The sequence below is a fragment of the Anastrepha obliqua genome, chromosome 3, assembly GCF_027943255.1.
Source record: "Anastrepha obliqua isolate idAnaObli1 chromosome 3, idAnaObli1_1.0, whole genome shotgun sequence".
NCBI classification, from domain to species: domain Eukaryota; kingdom Metazoa; phylum Arthropoda; class Insecta; order Diptera; family Tephritidae; genus Anastrepha; species Anastrepha obliqua.
This window is the reverse complement of record NC_072894.1, coordinates 55,962,666-55,975,408: the sequence shown is the minus strand read 5'-3', so window position 1 is coordinate 55,975,408 and position 12,743 is coordinate 55,962,666. Positions and strand designations below refer to the sequence as shown.

The following is a 12,743-nucleotide window of genomic DNA, read 5'->3' as shown; positions in this document are numbered from 1 at the left end:
GCAATCTTCAGATATGAATGCAATTAAGAAACGACAAACCATAGCTTGCTAAGTAGCCAAATTCGCCCAATGAATGAAACTAGCTGTGGGAGCTATCATACATTAGTTATATGTTTCTGCTTGGATGTATTGCTGGTGAACTAGAATACTACCAGCTCACATTTCAGCTCAACCAGTTCGTGTTCTTTTTTTTCTCCATATTAGACATAGAGACATAGACATTTTTATGTTCCTTAGGCTCTTTTCCCTGGGCCTAGTCTATGCTGTGCTCCATTATTATATTGTTGATGAACATGTTTTTTAAGATTTTTTCTGTCGAGAGAACAAAAATTATGTTTGCATCATGCTCTCACACGCCCAATTCTGACATATGGCTTTGAAATATGGGCGATGAAAATGAATGTCTTCAACCAAATAGCAACATTCGAAAGGAAATTTTTGAGAAAAATAGATGGCCTAATAAATTGGCAGATGGCGCATATCGTAGTCGATACAATCTAGAACGTGAACACCTTACACCTGAAACATCATAAAATACATAAAAGTCCGACGAATACGCTGGCTTGAACACTTAGAAAGAATACCAAAGCAAAGAGCACGAAAAAGAGCCTTCAAGAAGCAACAGTATGGGAAGCGAACTAAGAGAAAACCAAAGAAAAGAGGGATAGATTCGGTTAACGATAACCTCAAAGAACTGAACATACAAAACTTGTGGCGACTGACATCGGATTGAGAACTCTGGGAAAAGATAATTGGATAGGGAATCTATGAGAGAGTCCCTCGTAAGAATACATTTACACATAAGTTTTAGGGTTAGTGTGTGGGTAGTGTAATGCTTGGTGTAGGACAAAGTAGTCGATATTATTACTTGAAAGCTTCTTAAGTAGCATATCTGTATGCGAGCAACGTCGAGCTAAAAGGAAATTATTGAAGCGCATAACACATACGAGTATGCGCCCAAGCGGAACACACAAGCACGCAGACTTTTAAGATTTACGCAGCACTCAAACTGGACACCAAATGGACTTGACAGTCTGGAATAAGTAAAGAAAATGTTATTGGCAAGCGTGGAATTACTAAGAAGTTGAAGTATCAGCAAAGCAAAAGCAATCAACACTCAAGAGCCCAACATCCATGCACACGACTTTACTCAAATCAACCACAAAAGTTATGAAGCCAGCATAGAAGCAAAGTGACATGGAATTATTGAGGCACAGAAATTATGTGAGTGTACACAAAAGCACAACAAATAATTCGAAATGTAATTTCAAGCAGCGTGAATTACGACAGTGGAAAAGGAAGTGGTTGCAAAAATTGCTTGCACACCTATATATAAAGTACTTGTATTTGCAATTTCTTCTATTCTGCTGAGACATGTGTGAGGTAGTGTTTTTTGTTGGCTGGCCACAAAACTTAAGTTTACATCGACAACTTCGTTGCAGAAATTGCCATTAGGTGGCATGTAATCGCAGGACCATTACAACTTTTAATACGACTCACTTAATAAATTAGCGCACAAAGGGAGAAATAAAATTAAATACATGTGTTGTTGGGAATAATATAGGGATGAATGGGACCTTAAATTTAGGAGCGACTATTGGCAGCTACCTACAGATAAGTACTGCAACAATATCGAAGTCTAGACTTTTTTCATATCGTAAAATAACGAATACCTTAAGCCGCGTAGAATTTCAAAATATTAAATATCACGGTTAAGGTAAAATATTATTTTCAATATTGTCAGCATGGACGAAAATTGTTAGGATGAAGAATTAATTATACTAAGCACCGAAAAATTCCTGCTGAAAATTTAATTGTAATTATACTTTTTTCAGACATTTTTAAAGTTTTTTCCGATTTTTGAAGAAGGCCTTCATCCTTTGTTAGATGCTTGGCCGAGTTCTTATGTTGTTACACAAATAAAGAGACTTACATTTTTATGCCGCCTCCGAATGACAGTTAAAGTTATTTCTTTGTAAAGGTTTGCTTACGTTACGGGTGCTCGTGATGTAATTTATGGAACCGCGTATTTCAAATTTGAAATTTCAATAAGGAAACATACTTTTTGACCATTCTATTTATATACGATGTCCTGAATATTCTAGAATCATTAGCTTATATTCAAAAATATTTCTTTTATTTTACTGATATTTTTTTATTATACTGATGTTTGTTTATGCGAGAGTGGTATTGGTTATAAGAAAAAACAAAAAAACCTAGTATTTATATTGTATCAAGCGTATTTTAGCTGCATGAGAACTAGCAATGTCGGTAACCATGATTTGGCAGCTGAGAGGTGCAAGCTGTTTTGAAATTTCTGTTCAGTAAAGTTTGGAAAGTCATCGTGCGTCAATTAACGCCAAAACAGCGCTTCCAAATTGGGGAAATTTACTTTGAAAAAAAAAAAAAAAAAAAAAAATAATAATAATAATAATAATAATAATAACTTTGTTGGCCTTTGAAGAATTGAAGCCAAACGACTGTTTGCGTTGCATTTTTGCTGATTGGGTTCATTGAATTTTACTATTCTTATTGAAAAAATTAGTTCAAATTGGACTGATCGAATGGATCATCTAATTCGTAAATGCGGCAGACATATGACATGAAATTATCTACGAGACTGTAATGAAAAAAAAAATTCACTCTAGTTTTTTATCATCATTTTAAGTTCTCTTCTTAAAAAAGCACCCGATGCAGCTCTTGAGGGCCGCTGTTGGTGTTGTTATAAACGAAATGGTGAGTCATCTGGTCTTAGCCCGCTAAATTATCAGATACCCCTCGTATACGTTTTCGAATATGTGAATATTTGTTAGCAGCTGTCTTATTATACAATTTCGTGAATCCTTTTGTTAATGCATTTTGCTTGCATGCTTATTGGCTTATGATAGGACTTAGTTCTAACAACCTGGAAATAGTTTCTTACAGTTTAGTTTCATTTCTTTCTAGTTTCTTCCTTAGTTTCTTACAAAAATCCATTGTGATGGAATTACACGTTTGACATTTTTTTGTCAATAAAATTGCGAGTTTATGATTTGTGCACCACCATTTCCCCGTAATTAGTACGATTGTGAACAAGGAGATCGATGTAACAATTCTTCAATTATTTTTGCAACCCTAGAATAAAACGTTTCTAATTATATTTTTAAGCTACTAAAAGATTACTAATGTAAAATACGCAAAATTAGCCACCCAATTTTAATTTGAATAACTGTTTTAATGAGGAAACAAAATTATTTTGAGTGATGGAAATTTTTATTTGGTCCTTTTTGCGGTCCATTGCTCAAATATGATTGACTTACGACACCATTTGGAATAATTACAAATCTTCCGATAAGGTGATTAAGTTTGAGCTCCTTTTTACTTGTAGGGTGGGTATGTCCCATGTATTTAGTATCTGGAGCGATAATAATTAATAAATCTGCCCCAGCAGGTTTCTTGTCTGAGATACTAAAAACTTTCAATTCGATATGCTTAAGGGAACAAATTCCCACCTCATTCCGAAAGGCAGTGATAGTTTGTATATTTAAACAGAGTGATCCTAGTCTCACAGAAAATTATAAAGGACTCTCCCTGCTTGACACTCTACATAAACATTTTACTGGTCTTCTGTAAACACGCATGAATGTTTGGATTGATTTGAACTAAAAACCAAATCAATACGGAATTTCGAGCTGGTTTTCTCTCAAGGGATATTCTACAAGAGATAACTTTTCCACCTGTCATCAATTGTGCATTTGAATTTCAAAGCAAAAAAGAAATTTGCAACTTCATTGTTGATTTTTCATGTGCCTTTGATACGATACCTGGCCTCTCAACCCATATGACAGAAATTTTAAAACAGTTATATGAAGACATCTACACCATATTGAGATCCACGACGAGCTTTCTTACGCTATTAGCTTAATTTTTTGTGGAAAAGGAAGTCTCCTTTACCTAATTGCGATTATAAAAATTATAAAAATTTAGCTTAGAGCATTTTGGAGAAAACACGTTAGATTTATCTAATAGTATAAACATCTTAAATGGCTGTGATTATGGAGGTTTGTATAAATATTTACGCTGCTGTCTCAAATATACGGAAATGATTTGTAATGAATTTTCATAAGTACTATTTCGAATTTAAATAATAATATTTCGTGCATACTGATGTTTTGTTTATTTTTGCATTTTATAATAAAAGTTTTGAACCTAAATCCCTTGAATTAAATTGAAGGAAAATATGCCATCATATACTTATTTTAAATTATTCCGATTGACAACATATTAATGTTATAGTCATACGTTCTACTAGTTATAAGTAACAATTATATATAAATATACTGTTATAAGTAACAATTATATATATATATAAATTATATATAAATATCTGGGAACGATCATCATCACTGTACATTCAAATAACTGGATGCTTCTTAAAATCACTACTGAATATATTATTTTTGGGTTCTCGTGAACTTGGACTTTCTTGTTTGTTTCAGTTTCTGTCAGACATGAAAAAAATGTTGTGCTCCAAATTCGTGGCTTCCAAAATCTGCCGCCCTAACATTCAGCCTAGGCAGCCTGCTAGTAAATTCCCCACTGCCTTGACGTCAACTTAGTATTCCGTTGGATACAGGATAGCCCACTTTTACTGAAAGTAAAAAGGACCACAACTAACACTTTATTCAAAAGAAAACCAATAATTTTTTTTTTAAATAAGGGCAACCTTAATAAGCATGAAGTCGAAAGTTGGGACTGCCTGTAATGCATTCAATAAACCATCCTCATTAAGACTTGTAAACCTGTTATTAGGTAATTTTTATTAAGGCTAAAAGCCACATAGACTACAAAAATGTCTACTGAGGCGAGACTAGCGTAAAGTGAACTAAGTCACGAAATCAGCACACACCGACGACTACTAGACGACTGAAAGTATAATCACGCAACAAGAGTGGTAAAATGTATTAATGAAAATAAAGAAATATAAAATAATAAATAATAAGTAATAAATAAAATAAAAAATATAGAAATATTCCCTGCATCGTAAACACGCAGTAATGAATTAGAGTTCAAGAAGAGCGGCCTTGGCATTATTTTCTATTCTATGCTCTACTTCTCAACCAGACAACTCTCTCAGAATATAATACTTGTAACGTTCGTCATGAGAACTCTGGCATTTTCACATATGAATTCTGTGGAATTATGTCTGCAATACATATAATATTTCACCATTCAAACGAATTCTCCAACACCTACGCAAAGGCAAAATTTGGTGCATTCATTTATTCTAGAAGCAATTTAAGACTATCAGCTTAAGCTATTCGAGATTTCAGTGCCTCCAATGAGTTTTTGTTTTTGTTTTGTGTCCTTTGTTAATACTCGTGCTGCTAATAACTACAACCACTAACGGCATCAGCAGTTTTAGTAATAACGCTGATAGTGGTCTCAATAGTGTAATTTCCTGTTGGTGTGCATATATTCTTTATTAGCTCTCCTCATGATATTCATCTACAACTGTAACAGCAGCGTACATTCATTAGTTATTACGTTGTTTCAGCCTGGGCAGTTCGTGCTAAATGAATATGTGTACATGCGTGTACCCAGAAGGAAGTTTCGGTATGTGTGACTTTTAGGACATGGCAGATATTCATACAAACATTTGTACTTAAGAATGTATACAGGGCTACCGGAAAAATCGTCTAAGGTACTTAAGAACACTGTTATTTAGCACATTAGTTCGGTCATTTGACACGTTTCCCAAAACTTAACCATTTTCGAGATATTCTGTTTCGAAGATTATTTAAAAAACACTTTTTTTGCTTGTACTTGCGTTTTTCTCTAAACGTTAATCCAAGTGTTCAAGGAAAGTGTGCAAAGAATTGCAGGAATACATATAAAAGGCGCTAGGAGCACAACTCCAACAGCGGCAATAGAAAAACTTCTCGACTGGCATCCAATTAAATTAGTAGTAAGAAACTTAGCCAAAATATCTGCACTAAGACTGAGAGACGGATTACTGGACAATTTTCACAAAGGCTTTTTGGTCACAGTAACATACAATACATAAACGGAAGGCCAGACTACGTTATTCTACAAGTAAACTTCGGCAAGGGATCTAGTTTTGTAATAGAATAGAATGGCTGACAAAAGGAAATATAATCCGATCCTAACGCAAACAATTTCTCTACAACGGACACAAAATAACAGAAGGAGTAGGCCGGCTGTCCTCTGCCCGCTTTTTATCTCCAAAAAGTCTTTCAGGCTTCCTTATCACTATAGCATATTTCAAGCTAAGATTTATGCTGTAACCAAAGCAGCTTAACTAGCATTGGAGTTCACTGCCCACGCCGCCACCCGCACAAACAACTTCATCGATAGTCAAGCTACTATTAAAGCAATAATGGCTGTAATCACCAGCTCGGAATGCATGCAACACTGTAGATCCAAAATGGACGTACTCTGCGAGATAGACCGGTCACCATTTACTGGGTACCAGGTCACCAGGGAATAGAGGGAAATGAGAGAGTTAACGAACTTGCTAAGGCAGGCACCCTCTTGCCTTTGAAGATGGATCTAGACGAAAAACTAACTCTGGAATCACAGTTAATATGGCAAGCCTCGACAGCCCCACAGGATTGTCAAAATAATGATACGAACTTCTAACGTGAAAACAACCAACTTTATTTTAACACTCCCAAGGAAGCAATGTAAAATATTGGTTGGAGTACTGACGGGGCATTGCCTCACTCCATATCCGCAACTAAAATGGGATTGGTCCAGAACGACGCGTATAACTTATGTTAAGAAGAAAGGGGTATGTTAGAACACCTCCTTTGCCACTGTTCTGTTCGAAGCATTACTCGAATAATGTAATTGAATAGACTCAGCAAATAACCCAACATAACCAAATCGCACAGAAATGTTTACCGAGGGGCGACCCCTATGGAAGAAAAAAACTTAGCAATGGGCATCCAACTCGGATCCACTGATTGGTAGTCACGCACAAAGTCACAAGATGCATCCTGGAAAACACTTTATTGCCACAAATCTATTTTGTAGCTGCCAGGTAATAGTGAATCGGGCATCCTAAGCTAGCACACGACATCTCCATGAACAAAAATACGCATCCGGGATTGTATGCTTACATTCCTAGGTGCATAATTATATGTATATAATCGACCAAACACTTAACAGAAGTGCACCCGCCAATTATTTTTTTATTTCAGTTTAATTCGTGCTTACGCCCCTTTTGGGTTTTTGGCCGAGCTACTCCTCCTATTTGTGGCGTGCTTCTTAATATTGTTCACACAAAGTTACTCGCTGACTTCGAACGGCAGATATATATTTTTAATGAGGAGCCTTTTCGTGGCGGAAATACACTCGGAGGTTTGTCATTACCTGCCGAGGGGCGACCGCTATTAGAAGAATTTTTTTTTTTCATTTTAGTCTTTAACCGAGACTCGAACCTACGTTCTCTCTGAATTCCGAATGGTAGTCTCGCATCAACCCATTAGGCTACGGCGGCCGCGATACATGAATACACATAACCTTTTCCAACTAGGTTTTTACGCACATGTACCAGTATTGGCTTTTCCTTTCTGCCCTCTCATTCGATTGTTTAAATAAAACGCAAATGCTTTTTATGCCTTTATGTGCGTCAATTTTATGATTTTGGTAAAATGATTGCAGATTGCGACAAATGTCTCGTTTTACCAACGCTTTTTCTAAACGGCTTTGAGCGTCATAATAGCCCAGCTTTACGAACAACATATAACCTCCCTTTCCATTATTACTTTTTGTTAATGGAGTTTCTCCTTTTGTTGCACTAATTGCTGGGGCTTTATTCGTTCGTTTGCTATTTATTTATTTATGTTATATCGGAGCTGTGGTTTTCATGGATTCGAACATTCTGGATTGGAACACTCTGAAAGTTGCTTTTTACCTTGTCCCGTCACTCACTCTTAATATTCACTTCGGTGGAGAACTAATTACAGTCAACCACAGCTGCCTGCCGCAATTTAGGTTACATAGTCTCGTTGCTAAACACTCAGTTTGCTTATGATTGGGCATTTTCTCGTTGTTTATAGCAAACTTTAATAAAGGAAATTTATTAATTTAAATTTAAATTTATAAGAGCCTTGGTGAACTTAATTAATCTCGATTTGCCAATAAATGCATGCACGCGGCACTAACTTTGCTAGTTCGAGCATTATTGTGGAAGGGGATTATTCATTTAAAATGAGTTTTTTTTTACTTAAGCCAGCGTTTCGCACCCACTGTTGTCTCTCATTTTTTTACATAAATATTTGCCTCATTCAGATGCTCTTAAATTCCATTTTATTTGAGCCATTTAGTTCTATTTGAGATCCATACGAGACTTGATATTATAACCCTCCAGAAACTTTTTCAATAATCACATCCTTCAAGAATATATTTGTGGGTAATTTGGATTGCATGTCAATTGAGAATTTTACAATGGAGCTCAGTTGTCCAAAATACACCCAAATTAACCCATCGAAGGTTAAATAGGTGATTTTACATGTTAAAATAGGTGATTTTTAAGAGAGAATATAAAATGATAATACAAAACATAAATAATTTTGCAATAATTTTTTTTTATTATGATCTGGTATTTATATTTCGAATTTGATATCCGCCATATGTTCGCTACGGCTACGAGTTATGTTACATGGTCCATTCAATCAGTCTAATTTTTGACCACTTTTTCCAATAAATTTGACCGTATAGTGCCAATGGTTGGAACCAAAAGATGTCGATATAAATCTGATTAATTTTTTGAGACAAAAATTCAGTCAGTAAGGCTCGATGGCGCTCGTAATTCACCGTAACGGTAGCTCCTTTCTGATTTCGAAGTAAATAAAGACCGATTAACCCGCCAGTGCCTGAAGTACCATGGAGATATGATACATTCGTGTTCAAAGAAAGAAAATTCTAAGCACTTATATACATATTTAAATACTCAAACAATAGCATTGACTTCACCCATAACAAAATCTGGAAGAGTTAAGGGCTCATACAGATCTTACTCTGGTAGCTGATTTATTTCAAAATTTTGCCCTTTTGACTTCATGGCCACAAATGCAAATGTGGCAGTGAAAGAACTGACGGCATTGTTTAGGCTTGAGTAGCTCTCATTAGATCTGGAAGAGAGCGCTATGTTCTTTAGTCTAAGTAAACGCTGGCTCACACATAACATGACGATTTCTGAGACCAAAACTTGAGCACTTTGGCTCACTGCAAAAAAATAAAAACTGAATTGTGTGAGAATACAACTTTGCTCTACTAAATTGGTCACTTTTCTGTTTCAATCAAAAACTTTTATATTGGTTTTACTGTGTGATTAGAAGATTCTGCAACCCTGCCTAGCCAATTTCTACGAACTTTCGGCTTCTTTTTCTTTCTCTAATATAATTACCGAAGACTTTTAAATAAATATAAATGGAGAAATATAAGAAACAGGTTTCTTACGGTTGTGAGTATTGCAATACGATAATATTTTAACTCACCTGTACTCCGGTGATGGGCAACCTTGAGCTACGCACAACAGAACAGCGCCTTCATCTTGTGAAACTTGTACATGAGAGGTGTGCTCGACGACGCTTGGGGAAATGATGCCACGATGAGCTAAAAGAAATTATAATATACTAAATTATTTATTCAACTCATTGGTTTTAGGTACAGTTTTTCAAATGAATTTTGTTACTATTTCTATAACATCAAAATCAAAAGTGGAACTCAATTTAAAAATAGTAATGGAAAGAAATACATTTTTGATCGCTCTTGATTACAAATTTACTTATAATATAATCAATTACATATTCAATATATCAACTCTTTTATGTACAAATTTGTTTCTAAACCAAAATACTTTCTTCTTCAATTACACATACAAGGCAATCCAATGCCAAACTATGATATTTAGTTAGTATCTTAAAGTTTTACTGAATACAGTATAATTGTCTATTGATTTCGAAAAAAATGTACTGAAACATAAAACACAACAAAGTTTAAAAGATATCCAAATCACGAAAAAATATAAAAAACGTATTGTATTCAGAAATATTTATATATATTCAATACCACCCATCAACAGGCAATGGCAAAGCATCTGAGTGTAAGCTTGTCATAAAGAACCATTTTCCATAACACTATAGGTCTCTCTAATTATAAATATACATATATACACATTTATATTCTGTCAAAATAGTACCGGGAATTTTTCAATAAAACGTTTTGTTGTTTAATCATTAAAATTTATTTATTTATTTTGTCGCCTTCCAACCAGGCTCCACTCCAGGCAATACACATATGCCAACGATTAGTCCAGTCATCAAAGCACCTGATAAACGCATTTGAAATGATCTTCTTCTTTCAGCGAATTCTCTTTAATGGCCCCTACCTGAAGCGGCGCCCGCTGAGTGGCAATTGAATTTTTGGGAAAAGGAAAAAGTCACATGGGGCTAAATCCGATAAAAACGGTGGTAGTTCGATGATATTTGTTGAGTTTTTGGTCAAAAAAGAGTTCACAATATGAGCCTTGTGAGGCGGTGCGTTATCATGGTGCAAGATCCATGAGTTTTCTTTCAACAAATTGGGCCGTTTCCTATACACATTCTCTACCAAACGTCGCATAACTTTCAAATAATATTACTTATTTACCGTAAAACCATTTGAAACGAATTCCGAGTGCATAACGCCATGATTATTAAAGACAACGAGTAGCATGACTTTCACTTTTGACCGACTTTAACGTGGTTTTTTGGGTTTCGGCTCTTGTGGATAGCGTCATTCAGCCGCCTGTTGACTGATTTCATGTCGAACTCATATGCCCACGTTTCATCACCTGTTATGCATGTCTTCAGCCACTTTCTTCAGATGAATTTTTTGAAAGAAATGCAACTCTCTCGGATCGAGTCGAGCAGCCATTGTCTGCAATTGGTGGTGTAAAAAATTGCGAATTGATTCGTGAGACACGCTAAGGTCACTACTTTCTTCAAAGTTAAATGATGGATTTTCAGCACCATTTCCTTGACTCTGGCGATGTTTTCATCCGTTGAAGACGTTGATGAACGACCAGATCGGGGAAAATCTTCCACGACTTCTCGGTCCTCTGCAAAAGCCTTATACCACTCGTAGACTCATGTTTTTGATAAAGCACACTCGCCATAGGATTTCTGCAACATTTTCTCGTTCAAAACACAAAACTTAAGACAAGTTCTTTGTTTGATATTTTTATACATAGTGAAAATCGCAGAGCACACCTGCGGTTGTCTGATATAATATAATTGAATGCCAAAAATAAGCTAATTGACAGATCACGCTTAAACTTGCCGACATTATAGAGGACAGTTGTACCAACATTCCAGCAAAAAAAATGTTGAAAAATTATACAAGCATCATGTACCGACAAATTTTGGCTATGTATTCATTAATTTTTTTATTTAAATTATTTTTTTTTTTATAAAAATAAAGTTCATCCTAGCAAGCAAAAACAATTACAAGCGAAGTTTAAAACTTTATTAACGATTTATAATATAAAAATGCCTATTTTTAATCAGTTTTATTGCCGACAAAATTCTATTATAGTAAAGTCCACATTTGAATTGGCTTGAAATGCCCGTTTGATTTACTGTGGGGTGCACAAATGAGTACATGTTTGTACTCCGTACACTTCTAAGTGCATAACAGTAACAACAATAAAGCAATTCGCAAAATTTTTTTTCAGTTTAATTTTTTATTCAATTCTTAGTAAAATAAATAATAACACAAAACAAAAAGGAGGAAATTCTAGGAAATAAGCGAATAAAACAAAAACAACTTCTATGTACTCAATTTTGCACTTTTCACCAATTGTACGGATGGAGTATGTTTTTAGTATTTTGTCCATAAACCTTTATTACGTATGACATTTTTCATACGGTTTTTCATACTTCCTACTAAATTTTGTGTAATTTCAGCCGGAATAGTTTGCCATTCGTGCTGTACACGCCGCCACAATTCGTCTGTATTGGCTGGGGCTCTTTGATATTGTCCTAACCGTCTTTTCACGATTGACCACAAGTTTTCAATCGGATTGAGGTCAGGACTTTGAGCGGGCCACTGCATTACCTCGAAATTTTGCCCAGCTAGCCATTCTTTCACAATTTTGGACGTATGTTTGGGGTCGCCATCCTGTTGAAATATTATTTCTTCTTCAGGATAAGCGGCTATGTCAACAAAATGGGGAAGATGAGTCTTTAGAATATGCAAATATTCCTCCTTCCTCATTATTCCGTCAATTTTTTGCAATGGCCCAACTTGCCACCACGTGAAACAGCCCCATACCATGACGTTTCCGCCACCGTGTTTCACCGTTTCTTTAATATGGTGTCTTTGTATGGTTTCTCCGGGACGGCGCCAGCAATACTGCTTACCATCGGACTGAAACCGATTAAATTTTGATTCATCTGACCAGATTACCCGCTTCCAGTCATCTTCAGTTCAATTTTGGTGTTCCCTGGCGAACTTCAACCGCGCCTTAACATTTCGTTCCGACAGTGCAGGTTTTGGTTTTTTTACCGCTGAGATATAGCCGATGTTATGAAGGGCTCTGGGTGCAGTCCATCGGCTAACGGGTTTGTTTATAGCTATAGCCGCGTCCTTTGGGGTTAAACATTTGTCCTTTTTCAATTGTGACATCATGACACGTGCATCTGAATCCGTTAAAAGTTTTCGGCGACCTCTAACTTGTGCTTTAGTGACCA

At 35.6% G+C, this 12,743-nt stretch overlaps 1 protein-coding gene across 1 annotated transcript in view; it reads right to left on the bottom strand.

The window, feature by feature from the left end:
* Nucleotides 1–12,743, bottom strand: part of LOC129241240 (cell adhesion molecule Dscam2-like) — a 308,387-nt gene that overhangs the window by 240,542 nt on the left and 55,102 nt on the right. Inside the window, exon 5 of the mRNA XM_054877467.1 lies at nucleotides 9,507–9,624. Within this exon, the coding sequence (XP_054733442.1) occupies nucleotides 9,507–9,624 (118 nt within the window). The remainder of the gene's footprint in view (nucleotides 1–9,506; nucleotides 9,625–12,743) is intronic.